At 39.4% G+C, this 15,691-nt stretch overlaps 1 protein-coding gene and 1 long non-coding RNA gene across 12 annotated transcripts in view; one reads left to right on the top strand and one right to left on the bottom strand.

The window, feature by feature from the left end:
• The window catches only part of LOC117939182, a 19,224-nt gene extending 8,254 nt beyond the window's left edge, over window positions 1-10,970 (top strand). Inside the window, exon 4 of the long non-coding RNA XR_004655537.1 lies at window positions 10,958-10,970. This is a non-coding gene — a long non-coding RNA (uncharacterized LOC117939182). The remainder of the gene's footprint in view (window positions 1-10,957) is intronic.
• The window catches only part of LOC117939147 (dystrophin-like), a 359,537-nt gene that overhangs the window by 89,047 nt on the left and 254,799 nt on the right, over window positions 1-15,691 (bottom strand). For all 11 annotated transcript variants that reach the window (XM_034864183.1, XM_034864184.1, XM_034864186.1 and 8 more), the window contains 9 exons: window positions 15,126-15,295; window positions 14,841-14,958; window positions 12,534-12,745; window positions 12,158-12,312; window positions 11,234-11,423; window positions 4,999-5,171; window positions 4,524-4,680; window positions 3,564-3,675; window positions 258-526 (listed from right to left, as the gene is read on the bottom strand). In XM_034864183.1, the coding sequence (XP_034720074.1) occupies window positions 258-526; window positions 3,564-3,675; window positions 4,524-4,680; window positions 4,999-5,171; window positions 11,234-11,423; window positions 12,158-12,312; window positions 12,534-12,745; window positions 14,841-14,958; window positions 15,126-15,295 (1,556 nt within the window). The remainder of the gene's footprint in view (window positions 1-257; window positions 527-3,563; window positions 3,676-4,523; window positions 4,681-4,998; window positions 5,172-11,233; window positions 11,424-12,157; window positions 12,313-12,533; window positions 12,746-14,840; window positions 14,959-15,125; window positions 15,296-15,691) is intronic.

Here is a 15,691-nt window from a genome sequence, read left to right as displayed (position 1 = left end):
ATATATATATATATATATATATATATATATATATATATATATATATATATGTGTATGTATTTTTAAGGGGCAGTAGTTCCTTCAATTGTAAAAAACATGCAACACCACTAAGATAAAGAAAATGTCAGCAGTCTTCATCAACCATGATCTAATTGGCTTAAAGTTAATATACCAAGGGGTAAAAACTACTCTGATAATAATGTAGTATTTTGATGGCACGTTCTGCTGAATTTAAAGTGAGCATCACTCAATCAGACCTTGACTCTGTCGATATGCTCTGGCAGGGAGTTGATCAGCAGGTCACCAACGGGTTCCCACGCCTCCTTTACCATCTCGGCCTGCCTCAGCTGTCCGTCCACAAGGTCCTCCGCCTCCTGAAGCTCCATAAGCCGATCCAGAGCCAGTTCCAAACTCCTCTGCCAGTCGTCCGAGTCGGCATTGAGCCTATCCCACTTGTTCACCACGTCATCTGCTTCTTTGCGTAAGACTCGCCCAACGTTCTGGGCACGCTCCTCTGGGCTGATATCTGAGGGGTGTGCAAAGGAGATGTCTTGAAAAATCTTTGTCTTAAACCCTGAAAAAAACATCTGGTGACAATAAAAGCAGCTAACTGTATTTGCACAGGTAGTGTTCATTTTGTCACCTATTTTTAATTTAGTCTTGTGCCAAATGTCCTTGGTAGTTTACGTCATTCACATATGTTTTTTTTGTTATTCAAGTTTTAGTCAAATAAAAGGTTCGTCATTTTAGTCTAGTTTGAGTCAAAAGAGAACTCGGGTATCTAAGTCAAGTTTTAGTCCAAACAGTATAGTTTTTTTTTTTGTTTTTTTTTGAGATTATTTCGGACATCTACTATTTCAGTCAAATAGTATTTCTCAAATCTCAAATATTGGTTAAATGTCATAATTATCTGACAATATATACTTGTTGAATGCAACTTTGTTAGAGCCTCTTCCTTCATGCAAATACAATCGTACACAGACACATGTTAGATAAGCGCCAGGGCTCCTGGGCTCCACAGCACGTTGTTTAGTTGCCAGCAGTTGCATAGCCTACATTTCTCCAGCCGCTCTGCAAGCTGCTGAGCGGCTTCTCCAGCAGGCTGGAAGCCTGTCTCCTTCCCTTGCCCAGGGCTACATGCTGTAGTGGCTTCTGGAGCAGGCTGAACCAAGCCTCCTCCCTTCCATCCTTCTTCCCTCCCTCCCTCCCTCGCCTGGGCCACATTGCTACCTGCCCCATATGGGCATTGCACTAGTTCTATCTCAAGATGAAAAAGTCGACAAGATTGTAGACGAAAACGAAGAGAGCTTTTATCTTATTTTTAAGTAAATAATCTTTTTATTATATGCAAAACATTTTAGTCTTGTCTTTTTCGTCAACAATGATGCATGTTAATTTAGTCTTAGTCAGCGTTTTTGGACATTGGTGCAGTCTTGTCATTGTCTCGTCTTAATCATGGAAAAAAAAGGCGTTGACGAACATATATTTAGTCTTGTCTTGTCTGACAAAATTAACACAACGCACAGGCAGTCACACAATTCAAAAATCCATAATCCCTTACTTCTCCACCCCTATTTTACATCTTATTTTTACAGAAAGCCTGTGGAAAATGTCTTCATCAGGGGTTGATGCATAGACTGTATAAGTACAGCCAAAACATCTTGATCGCCACATGGTGGCTGGCTGAAGCATACGTCATAAATCCCATCCACTCCATGTTGAAGTGAATGGGACATAGACCAAACAAATTCATACACATTTTTCCCCAAAGATGAAATCTTTTCATGCAGTTCATATCACCTATCGCTATAATATTCTTTCAAATTATGTGAACTGAACTGCTTGATAAGATGAACCAGTCTCTTTTTTCTCTTTACCAAATGTCCACATGACTAATTAATATTCTCATAAATCATTTCTAGTCCAATGACATCATTTGTGTGAATATTAAATAGCCATGTGGACCGCTGGTAGAGAGTAAAAGAGGCTGGTTCGCCTCAGCAAGCAGCTGTATTTGCTTACTAAGATAAACAGTTAGACTACATACAGACAACTTTAGTTTTAACATGTTTAGCAATTTGCTATTATGCTCGTAAAACAGCAGGCGCGGAGACCAAGCAGATTGAAATATGCCTGTTGAATGAGTTAAGGATTTGGTAATACACTTATATTAAATTAACAGCTTTTATTCCACTTACAATCTGTGTGGAAAATTGAAAATGCATGTTCAAATTGGAGAAAATGTTTGAAATGAATTTTTCTTTGGAGAACTTCTGCAGTATTATGTTCTGTTATTGTCCATTGAATGTCTTCACCTGTGCAAAGTTTCAACTCTGTTTAAGACGGGGATATGAGTTTAAAAGCCTGTTACCTTTTTTAAAGCAACCAAAAGCACAAGCGTTAGCTGTGTGAAAATAAAGACCACTTATATGTCAAACCACTCAGGTTGAATTTAAACCAAGCAAAATGTCAAATACTCGCGAGCACTGTGTCAATTCAGCTTTTTAGACATCCCCAACTGCTGCTGTTTTGAAGGTCAAATCGCAGGGACAGAATGTCTTTCTAAGAGGAAGTAAGTGCTTGTTTCCCTCAGTGCGGCAGTGGTTAGCAGCTGGAGTTCACCCTTTCTTTCTGTGTTCTCTGAATGTGTTTAAGCTGGCAGCTGAATGGGTTTAATGGACCACAGTTAAAGTTCAGCTGTTTTCAAGAGAGTTGGTAACCACGCTGCTGCCATGGTGTAGAAAGTGCTGCAGGAAACCGTGCATTAACCCCAATGTGTGGTTGTTACTAGGCTGTAACCATGGGCCAACGTTCACTGTGTGAACATTAGGTCTGTGCAGGAGACAGGTCTGTTAAATTGAAATATTTGCCTTTTATGTAGTGTTAAAGCTGCTCTAGTAGAAAAGGTCCCTAATTTAAAGGGTAACTTCTGTACTTCTCAACCCTATGTTTCCATGCATTTTTGTCTAAGAGAACAATGTGAACAAAAATCTTTAAAATTGGTCCAATATTGAGCGAGAACACTTTCACCTGGAGCCAACAATCATGGTCTGCGGTGAGCATTTTAGCGGGGATGACTACTGCCAGCTAAAGGGAAGCAGACAGCAGATATAAGCAAATGCTATTAGCTAAAATTACTTTGTTGATCTGGTATCAATACGTTACACACAAAAGCATGGATAATGCCAACTTATCTATTTTCCATAAAGCATTCAGACATCTCTACTAACAATCTGAGCCTGTCATTGGCAAAAACAAGCACTTTAGTTGACGTACATTGAACATGTGCATTTTCCCTATAGGTGTCCAGTGCAGCCCAGTTTGCAGCTGCCTGTTGAAGTGTTCTTGCTCAATAGTAGACTCATTTCAAAGATGTTTGTTTGCATTAGTCACACTACACAAACGCATGGGATAGGGTCCAGTTTGGTCCATATGCTGCAAAAGAGCTTATGTTGCTTACAAGGCTAACATTCTTAGTCCATTAATCCAACATGAAACCTCAACCGCTGTAAGAAAAATAGAGGAGCGCCATTATGCAGAATTTTAGGAAACGTGTGTGTTACCTCTCTGCTCAGGTGACGGTGTGTCTCGGGGCAGCACAGATAGAAAAACCCCCACATCGTCCAGAGCCTTTGTCACAACTGGCTCTTTAGCTCTCAAGTCCCTTTTGAAGCACTGTAAGAACACACAAACACACAACTTACTTTGTATGCATTTTATCTGTGTCACTAACTAGAAAAAATAAAAAAGGTTTGTAACATGTTAGACAGTGCTGAGCCCCTGCTGCAGAGACACATTACACACATACTGTGTATACTGTTTATAGTTAGAAAATTGCACAAACAACGCTGCCATCCTAAGATTCAAGTGTCTGTGTATCTGAGTGTATCTTTGAACTTTTTTAAGAACTTGTAATTTTATACATGAAATAAACAATTCATTTGATCCAATCAACTTTTTTGAAAAAATTTGGTATACATTTAACTATTTACAACTAGACTTTGCATTTAATCTGAGCCTTTGATTTGCCAAATGTTAGCCAGAAAGACACAAACGTAACTTCCTTGAACGTAAATGGCCACTTTTGCGATAAAACCACTAAACATTTTATCATGAAAGTATCAAACTGGCTAGTTTCATTGGTGGTAAGTTCATGTGATCTTATGCTTTGCTCTTCTTGTTAATAGTTTGGTTAATTCTAAAAGGACAGCCAATCAAGTGTCTGTGTTTAGTAGACCCGTGGTCTGAAGATAACATGCTTTAAGTACATTTCTAGTCGGAAACTAGAAGCCAAATTTGACTTTTTTTTTTTTAAATGACTCATTTTGGTAGAGATAATGTTCAGTTACTAATAATTAAAAACATCTACTTGTATCCACTTGTAAACGAAAAGCAAGTACACATGCCTGTACAACTATTGTCCAGAATCAGCATAAGAATGTCATTTTACAAAAATGCTATGTAAAAAAATGACAAGCAGTGTTTCTGTCTGTGTCCCACATAGTGTGTGTGTTTCCTCCTACTCGGTGTGTGTCCAGTTGTGTCTGCACGGCGGGGACGTCCCCCCTAACAGGGGGCTCCTTTTCGAGCTGTTGACTTTTGAGTCTCAGCCAGTTCAACAGTTCCTGCAGCGACATATGGAGCCTCTTCCACGAGGCCATCTCGGAGTCCAGGTGGGCCCTTGAAAGAAAAACACATGTTTTTTATTGTTTCTTGTGCTTTATATAAACATCATGATTTTGGTGCAACATCGCTGACTCCTTGAGGTTGAGCAGGTTCAAGTGGTACAAACAGGTTGAGCACAAGGCTGCAGCCCGGACCTCAACCTGCGCGTGTGTTCGGCCCCTTGTCTTGTGTCTGTCTGTGTGTGTGTCTGTTTCTGCATGTGTAGTTTTGCCTCCCTCCCTCCCGGCTTTCCTCTGCTACACGTTACAATGTCTCAGTGTATTGTCTGTAATTGTTCGTATCTGTTGACAATTTCTGAATATTAAACGTCACCTCATGCTAAGGGTCTTGTTGCGCAGGTCGTTCCAGCGGTAGTTCATGTTGTCCAAGCGTCTCTGGAGCAGGGAACCGTCCTCTGAGTCCCCCAGTGAGGTCACAATTCTCTGCCCATTGTCATCTAGAGAGTGATACAGCTCTGTGTGGCCGTCAATCTCTGCCTGGAGGTCCTGGTAATCCGCGCGCGCACACACACACACACACACACACACACACACACACACACACACACACACACACACACACACACACACACACACACACACACACACACACAGTAAGAGTCAGTGGGGAAAAAGCAAGAGCAGTAAATTCTTTTGGAGCACACACTTAATTTTCTTGGTAATATCAGCCATCTTTCAGGAATTTACTTTTTCGCTGCTTGAGTGCTCAGTAATGGGATCAGGATCTACGAGAGTGACTCTCAAGAGCAGCAACCACCAGGATTGAGCCATAATGCAGAGCATGTATTGTGGATGGAACCTTTTATAACACAGACATGTCAAGGTGATTATTCTGCCTGTAATAAGTTTGAACTCTGTTTTTCACAAAAAAAAAAAAAATTCCACCGGACGCGTAATAGCTGCACAGCCGCTCTGGAACATCGGCGGAGTCATTAGGTTTCCATTAAAATCAATGTGTGTTTTTCCACGGACAGCGGAACGGCTCTGTTCCAGCTCCGGCCCTCCGGAACAGATAAGTAGAGCTTCTATTTTTGCCGGACACCGGAGAGCTCTGCAGCGATTCAGCACACTACAGATAGACAAATAACAAATAGACAACAAATAGAGCGTGCTCACGGCGGATCATATTTCCCTGCACTACACCTTGACAACACAGCACAGAGTTGTTTCCCCTCCACACCTCTGGATGGAAACAAACTGTTGTTGGTTTTGTGGTTCTATTCTACATGAATTTGCGAGATCTTGTGGGTCCTCCGCTGCCCTTCTGCAACAGATCCGGACCTGGTGGGTATTGACGGACGGTGGAGCACGGAGCCGATCTGCTGCCGTTACACATCTGGTGGAAATTAGGGGTAAAGACCCTAGAAGTGAACAAAGTACTTTACAAGTACTTTAATGCCTTTAAAATGGCAGGCACTACTACCTTTCTTACTGTAGGTAAAGTAACAAGTCGCACTTAAGTGAATCAATTTTTTTGAATAAAAAAAAAGGGAATTATTTTTATATACACATAACTTTAACCTGGGTATTTTAATTTTTGTAACACAAAGTGACAGATGTATCATCATAAATCTTCACGCACTCTACAAAAGTACACGTGTATTATTCATCAATCATGACGTAAATTGATGTAATGTTCTTTGAAATGATGTAAAGGCTTCATAAACTGTAATATAAATGAATCATTTAATAATTATTGATAACAAAGCAGTCATTTTGGGGGGTATTTCTGAAGAATTTAAGGAGAAATATGTACTATATTTACTGTATTAAATCATGAAATAAACATGATTTTTATTATACGATATTTCATTACTTCTCTGAGAACAATGCTAAAGCCAGTTTCTTCTACTTTTTCTACTATTTCCATTCTGGTCTTCAATGGCGGTTTTTGTTTTGGTCTGCGTGTTGTCGTCCACTGCCCGTTTTGACACCTCGGCTTGTTGCCAGATATGAAACACAAACACAGCATGCTGCAGCCATGGAAGCAACAACCAAACAACCGGGATCAACAGAAATAGATTCTACCCAACCTAAAAAACCTTAGCATCTTTCTAAACAGTTGCATTACCAGAGACATGGTATACACGGATGAATATTGAAGATGCAGTTGAAAGGTGGAGACAGCTTCAAAAGGACTTTAAGACAGATGCCAAGCTGGCTACTATCCTGGTGAAAAAGCAAGCAGTGAGCTTAACTAATTCATCACGGCTACAAGTAGGGATGGGCATTTACAGTAATTTCAACACTCGGGTACTCACATCAAATTATTATAGAGTAAGTTACTCACATAGAAATTGAGACACACAGCCAGTGAAGTGATCCCGACTGGTGTTGGCTTATGCAGTAATGCTAACACACGCTAACTGCTAACGTTACCAGAAGAGCGGGCGAGCCGTGGCTGCTTACTATTTCGGCTACAAACATTTGACAGAAACTGTAAGTTTGACTTTGTCATAATGGAAACATTTAATTTAAGTTTAGCAAAACAAACGTTGTGGGATGTTGGGTTCAGTGTTCTCAACCTGGGGAAGAGGTGCCGGGCGGGGGGAGAGGACTGTTTTGAATTTGGACTGCAGTTCCCATTTGAAAAGGTATCTGTCAGTATTACGTATTGCTCCTTCAGAGACTTAGATAAAAAATCACAATCTTCAAATTGAAGCATCATCAAGTTCTTTAGGCTTTCCTGAACATGTCTGAGGTAGATCTGGTAAACCCATTAGGTAGAGGACATCAAAGGGTAACAATCGTAACTTCCTGTTGCCAGTAGGGGGCACTATGATTATATCGCAATATTGACATGTAAATGTCTTTAAGCCAGGACCTTTATGCAGCCTGATCAGTAGATTGGACAGCGTAGGTCTAGTTACTAACCCTTTTCTGTTTCATGCCGAAAAATGAAAAATCAACACCATGCCTCACCACCTGTTTGCCGTTTGGTAAAAAGCAAAGCAATTTAGATTTTCTAAGGTCTTTACATCATACTCACCAATTTTGAAGTCAATCAGGTAAGTTTTGTAGGAGTTCATTAAAGTATAACCCCTCAAAATGGTCAAAATCGTCCATAATTTGAAAATTAACTTCAATATAACTGATCTCTTGTTGGGTTTAGGGGTGGGTCCAAGAGGCTTTTTGTAAGTCTGAATATGATTGTTAGATAGATAGATAGATAGGTAGATAGATGTGTACCAATTTCCGTTGGACATTTAGTCGGCCAAGCTTATTTAGTCGCTAAAAACTGTGCTCAAACACGTAGAATAATAATAATCAGAAGTAAGGAAAAAACATTTAATTTCTTTGCCACCGACCATGTCGTACCCCAGGCTCTAATGAAAGAAGAAAGAGAGAAGAAACCCTTGAATTTCAATAGGGCCTTCACCTTCCAGACGTTGTTGGTGCTCGGGCCTTAATAATACTACCTGAAAATCTGCCATTGCAACAAAGAATAGGACTGAGGCTAGAATAGGACAAATAGAAATCACTGAAGACAGGGGAAATGGAGCGGACAATAAGAGGGACTAATGTAGTAAATGTACTTCTAGAAAGTTTTCCTTTGATCTAAATGTTCCTTTATCCATTTGAATCAATCCCAGTCCTACAGCATACCTACATATGAAATTAAACTCTCTTAAACACTCAATAATTAGCTCAATTTTTAAACGTTTTGTAAACGTTTTTCTAATAAGATGACACATTCTTTCAAAAATGAAATACCTGAATTAGGACTACAATGCTTATTTGCAAAAGAACCTTCCCAACCTGAACGTGGTAGACCTTCCTGCGCAGCATCCTCAAAACTTTACTTTGGAATCCCAAAACTAGACGTCAAAAAGAATCAGAATAAAAAGAAGACACATCATCTTGTGCTTCTTCTAGTCCCTCAAGATCAGCTCCCAATGTCACTTCATAAAAATGCCCTCTGTTTTTCAGACATTTTCAGATAGAGAGGAAGGGAGTTGGTTAGCCATAAAAGGGAGACAGAGTTGGAGGGTGTGAGTCAGAGTGAGTTTGAACAGCAGAGGGGGTGAGAAAGAGGGAGAAGGAGGAGAGTGGAAGATAGAACTTTAAAGGATGCATAAAAGGAGGAGTGTGCTCATTTTCCAATTAAACGCTATCTCCGTGCAGTGCTGCCTGAATGCTACACTGGGTTGCCGTCCGCCAATTTAATTGGACACAGAAGACTATCTCAACTCAGCATACAGTGCTGCTGTTGTACTGACAGAGCTGTGTGTGTGTGTGTGTGTGTGTGTGTGTGTGTATGTCCTATATGCTGCATGTGTGCTTGGGTGTGTTACAGTATGTGCGTTGTGTGTGTGTAAGCAGTACATCATACACATGCCAGCAGAAATTGTGCGTGGGTGCAGGGTGAGGGCGGAGGTTGAAAATATGTTCTCTCGCAGAACAGAGCCTTCCCTTCAACACCCACAATGCAGTAGGGGTATTTTGCATTTGTCTGCCAGGCACCGACTGGCCAATGAGATCTCTCTATGCTGCCTTGTCAGCATTCCTGTCATACCAGCCAGGGCAGAGAGAAGAGGAAGAGAGTCCTAAAGTCACAAACTGGAAATGTACTGGATGTCTGATACATCTCATATGATAAAATGCTGCAATCATCAATATTTTCTTGATTACTTCAGTGGGCAGAAATATGACATATTTCTGTTGGTAAAGTTCTTTAGGTGATTCTTCTACTTCTGTTTCAAATGAATCATTATTACTGAAGCCACAAACATAAAATGGATCTTTTGCTTTTTAAATTGTTCCCATTGCGCCTTCCAGCAAAAGGGCAATGATTCCAAATAAGAAATAGATTCCCACTGTGTTACAATGTAGCTGTTGCATGCACTGAATTCAGTGTGTTGATTATGTATTTGTTTCAACTAGCAAGCTGTCTGTGAAGGTCTTAGCCTGGAAACATTTGAACAAAAAATGAATGGTGTTAATGACAATTGTTAAAATCATACATATTTACACATTAATTTGAGTATTGCTGAAGTCTTTTTTGGGTTCAGGGTATGGCTCTAAGAGACTTTTTTGTAAGTCTGGCCATGATTCCATGCCAACAATATCTACATGAAAGAAATGCAGAGGCTACTTCTGTGAAAATGATGTATGGGCGCTATTGAGCAAATTTACCATAAACAAGTCTGAAACCCGTGCAAATGGCTTTGACTGTCATCGTCTATTAGGGATTTGGGGCAGATTGCACAATGTACACTTAGCTGTTTTGTGGTGTTATATAGTAGTGTGACACCTAGCCACGTCCACACCATGTGATAAAACAAAAAAGATTCAAAAGTAGGCTTTGCTAAGGTCTTTAGATTTTACTGACCAATTTTAAAGTTAATCAAGTTTAATCTGTAGGAGTTGTTTGTTAGTACAACCCCTGAAAATGGTCAAAATCGTCCAAAAGTTCATTTTCTATTTAAAATGCCGAACTTCCTCTCAGGTTCAGGGGGTGGCTCCAAGAGGCTTTAATATAAGTTTGCCCATGATATATATGCATACCAAATCTTATACGTCTAGGCTACTTTGTTGAAATGTTGTACGGGGTGCTTTTCAGACAATTTACCATTATACAGCCTGAGAGCCATGTGGATCACTTCAGGCCTAGAATAACTAACATCAAGATTTGGGACAGATTAGACAATGTAGGTTTGAGTTACAACAATGTTCTCTTTCATTCTGTAACAATGAAGTTCAAACAACTTAATGTTTCATCAGAAAATTCAAAAAGTGTAATCATCATCAAAGTCTGTGGATCTGGAGGAAGCGGCCAGTCAAAGTTTAACGGCCGCAACTTCCTGTTTCCACTAGAGGGTGCTATGACTATAACTCACTATTGATATATACTCTACATGGATGCAAGAGAACTTCAAAATTTACCACCCTACTACGTCATATAATAACAAATAAAATGCATCATAATTTAACTTTGCAAAAGTCTTCAGATTGTATTGACCAAGTCATTTTGAAGTCAATCAAGTTATATTTGTAGGATGAGTTTGTGAAAGTACAACCCCTCAAAATCTTCCAAAATTTTTAAATTTATTTCAATACAGCGGGGTGGCTGCTGCAGTCTTTTTTGTATGTCTGGATATGATACATGTGCCTCCCAAATTGCATGCCCCTACAAAAATTTTAAAAAAGGGAGCTTCAACTTTTATAACTGGTAGGGGCCCTATCGAGCACATTTCACCGTGCTAAGGGACACAGATACCAATGTTTACCAAGTCTGACATGTGTACTAATTTTTGTGCATTTTTGGGTAGCCTAAGCACCTAAAAATGTGGTGAAAGAATAATGAAAGTAGTAATAAAAAAATCCCTTTGGCCGAGCACCTTATAACAAGAAGAAGAAACATTAGAATTTTAATAGGGCCATCGCGCCCGACAATGTTGGGGCTCAGGCCCTAATACATTTGTCATAAAACAATATACAATCAGGTTATTCAGATACATCTTAAAAAGTGTGATTTAACAATTCCTCAGTGGGTGGAGATCTGCACACACTCCTGTGAAACAGGAATATATCACGGTGTGTCCTACCTTCCACTGTGCCAACAGGTTCTTGGCTGCCTCCGGCTGCTCCTGCATTTTATCCTTGTTGGTGGCATCTATTAAAACATTGCAGGTTGTCTCAGCCTCCGTCAGCCAGTTGAGGAACTTCTCCAGGTTGAGGTAGAACTGCTGCAGTAGCTTCAGAGCTGCCTCCAGAGCTGCCTCTCTGTCCAAAACACTGGAGAGACACACATGACAAGATTCCACCAGATCAATTAAATCATCAATTAAAATCCAGACTGACTATGCAGACTATGTCAAGTGGCTGAATCAGAAAACACAAAGAAAAAAATTTTGCAAAAATATTTCCCAGAACTGCTTCATTAATAAAAAAATACAACAGTGACTCAATTGGCATATGGCCAGAAATTCTAACAGGTGGAGACACTATGCTTGAATGCATTCAAGTAAAAAAAAAAAAATCACATAAAAGAGAACCAGTAAAAAGATGGCAGCAATAGCCTTCTCATAGCTTCAACAGAAAATCAGGATTTGTATTTGAAATAAAAACCTAACTTTAATCCCAGATTCTTCACAAGGTTTTCAATATGTTGCTTAAAGTTAAAATTCTAAAGATTTTTTTATATTAAACCCGTTTTTAAAGCTGAGATTGCTAGACTGTTATAAATCCGTTATCAGATATACAAAACTACATAATCTGCATAACAAAGAGTATATACAGTACATTAAGCTAATTTTAACTGAACCCAACATCCATATAAATAAAACTTGTGCTTCTACAAAGCATGATCAACAGTAACCTTCCTTTCTTATTTCATCAGGAATTGGGAGTGGCTCACCTAGGACGAGTCTTTCTTGTGTTTTATAATAGTATAAAAGAATATAATAGTGTATACTATTGTTGTATAACAAGTTGTATAACAGTATTATCTAGTGTGTGTGTATCATTACCGCCTGCTGATGTGTGTCCAGGTTGCCACCATGTTGTCGTTGACCTGGGTGACCTTGTGTGTGTCGTCATTGGCATACAGCGTTAGGAGTTTGTCAGCCAGTGCGTTGGTTTCATCGACCTGACCCTGCCACTGCTCCAGCTCCTTCACAAACAGCTGAGCAAAGATAAGTGTGAAGAAAGGAGAGAATAAAGAAAGAATTAAACTATGACGATTCCCTCTCACAATTTAAATATCTTTCCCATCCCCAATACAAGTAATATCATATTTCTCACATGCTAGGTGGAAAAATGGTGTGTGCATCTTAATTATGAGAACATATTTTTCTAATCATTTTAAGACAGTTATGCAGTCAGTGACCCGATGTCCAGCCCAACCTTCAGTTCGGCGTTTTGTTTCTTCAATGCTTCCACCGTGTATGTGATTTCCTGCCAGGACTCCAACCTCTCACTGGCCCTTTTGATGAGGTGATCCACTCCCTTCCTGGCATCCAGCCAATCAGTAGAGTCCTGCAGCATATTGTGGAGCTGCTTTGTCCTATCAGAGAGTTTGGTCTGAGAGTCTTCCCAGTGAGTCTGAAGCCTGTCAACTATAATGACAGAAAGAAAAAAAAAGCAACGATTGTTCTGCTGTTTTAATATAATGTTCAAGGTACTGCTTTGCTGTTTTTTTTGTTTGATTTTTTTTTATGTAGCATGCATCTCTTAGCTGCCATGTCATTTTTAATTGCATTTGTGTACCTACCCTTACCAGTGGTGAGACTTGAAAATGTTAAAAAAAAGTCAAAATATACAATTGGACACTAATAGAAGAAAATAAGAACAAGCCAAGGTTTCTTTTCAGCACTGTAGCCAGAATGACAGAGTCATAGCTCTATTGAGCCATCTTTTCCTATAGCTCTGAGTAGTGACGACTTTATGAGCTTCTTTAATGATAACATTACAACAATTAGATATAAAACTCATCACCTCTTGCCCTCAACTTCTAAGGGTTCACCTTTAAACGAAGGAGCGCTAGAATAAACGACAAGACCTGTCATATACTTAGACTTTTATCCTATAGACCTTTAACAATTATTGTTAAAGGTCTCTTAGACTCCACCCCAAGGAGGCCACTCAAAGAAGCGTTACCCGTGGTTAACACTTCAATATTGGACATTGTCAACAGGTTATGTACTGCAGTCATTTAAAGTGCCTGTGATAAAACCTCTCCTGAAAAAAAACTCCCTAGATCCCGAGTTCTTAGCCAACTATAGACTTAAGTCTAATCTCCCCTTTCTCGCCAAGATCCTTGACAAGATAGTTGTTAGTTAGTTAGTTACCTTATGTGACTTTCTACATAGGAATATTTTATTTGTCAGTCAAGATTATAGTCTACACAATATAGTTATTGGTTCAGTGAACTAAGACTGTAATTTGGGAGGATTGTACAATAAGGACATGTTCTTAAAATTTTACAATCCTCCCAAATTATACTTTGTAAAGAATACAAAAAATGGATCAACATAACGAAAGAAAGACCTTTGGCCTACAGCACTGTATATATTTCCCTTTGTAACGGATTTCATTTAAAACACATTTGTTGGTTTTGTGAAAAAGCCCTCTGGTCAATTAACCCTAACCCTATAACAAATGACATGAATGACTGAAAATGTAATGACTGACTGGTGGTCAGTCTGTAAATAAAGTCTTACCAAATGTTTACAGACCTATCCTTTAAGGCGATCCTGTTTAGTGGGACAACATATTGAAGGATTGTATAGTAATGTATATAAACATTGACAGACAAAAATGTGTCTGTAATGTAATGTCTAAGAAAAGCAGGTGTAAAATCTGCAGCACTCTTTTATATGAGGCATGCATGATGAGAGAGAGAGAAGACAAGAAAATGAAATCAGCAACAGCCTGTTCTTTTTTTACTCAATTATACCTACCTCTTTCCCTCAGTTTCCCTCTTTACATATATTTTTCTTGAATTTAATGGCAAAATTACAACAGCGTTTCAGGACTATTGTAGAAAAAAAAAAAACTATACCAAGGAGCCAGGGGAGGGTAATATGCCAAAAAATAATTAGAAATGTTTAGATTAAAGCTACAGTGCGTAGTTTCTGTCGCCAACATAACAAATTCTATGAAAACAAAACTATCGGTACGTCTACATGATGCAAGACTACCTCGCACACCGCCCCCAACCCTCCTCCACGCAGTTGTAATAGCCAAGGAGGACACGGAGGATTAAAAAACACGAAGGACTCTTCAGAAGAGGTCATTATCTTTATTATTATCTTTTTCCACACGCCGGAGATCCGGCTGATGCCAGAATACTTTAAGCCCTGAGCATCTTTCATCTTCATAGATGCTATTCAATCTTTTAATTTCTAAACATGCCCAACGCCTTTTCATCTGTGTCCAAGGTGTGTCATATGTACATGATATGTAGATATGGCATTGGTGTGCCACGTGCATGTTTCTACAGGTGAATAAGATTTATGAGTCTAGGATCAAACCAGCCCATATTTTTATTTTAACTTGTTTGACCAATGACATACGGATGGATTTTGTACATTTGCTTTATTTGTTGAAAGTATTTAAAAAAAAAATTCTTTAGGAGCAAACACAATTTTTTATATGAGATGATGCATGTGGGTTTATGAGTGTGTGTGTGTCTGTGTGTGAGAGACATACTGCGTTCAGTGATAGCATTACGGGTCTCCTGGTTGCTGGTTTTGTTCTTCAGGTTCTGGGCTGCTGTCACTTGTCTCTCCAGGAGTGGGCGACGCTGGTCCAGCTCCTGCAGAGATACCTGAAAACAAATCATAACAGCCGTTATCTCAGGACAATTTACAGATATAGAAGGTCTTGACCACACTCTATAATTGAATAGAGATCCAACAATTTCCCTAAGTGCAAATCCACTTAGTGTGGCGGAGAAACCATGGACAGAACCTGGCTCAAAGTACAGGTCCTGACCTTGAGAATGCCAGTGTTGTCATTGATGTCATCCAGGTCAGCCACCACCACACGCTTGTTCTGCACCATGTTATCCAACATGGTCAGCCAATCGGTGAGCTCAGCCCAGGACTTGTTGAACTGAGCCAGTACCGCAGATTCAGGCTGGGAACTTCCTGTCAAACTTTCATCTGACACACACACACACACACACACACACACAGACAGACACACACACACACACACACACACACACACACACACACACACAATGTTTCAATAAATTATTCATCTCCAGCTGTAGACTGTTGTTGGTAGGATAAATACACAGAGAGGGTTCATTTTTTTTTTTTGTAACTTTCTTTTTATTGCCTTTCCAACAGGTTACAGCAACAACTTTTACACCAAAAAAAAAAAAGAAAAAAAAAAAAAAAAAGGTACATTTCAACAAATACATATATACACACACATAGGTTAAGCATCAGCAGTTTGGATGTCCACCTGGCAGGAACGCCCATCTCTTTCAATCTTTCAGCATCCTCCCATCATAATCCATATCTTTTCTACATCAGACACCACAAAAACAT

The sequence above is a fragment of the Etheostoma cragini genome, chromosome 24 (assembly GCF_013103735.1).
Source record: "Etheostoma cragini isolate CJK2018 chromosome 24, CSU_Ecrag_1.0, whole genome shotgun sequence".
Taxonomy (NCBI): domain Eukaryota; kingdom Metazoa; phylum Chordata; class Actinopteri; order Perciformes; family Percidae; genus Etheostoma; species Etheostoma cragini.
Note: the sequence above shows the minus strand (reverse complement) of the source record. Positions and strands in the feature narration are given on the sequence as shown.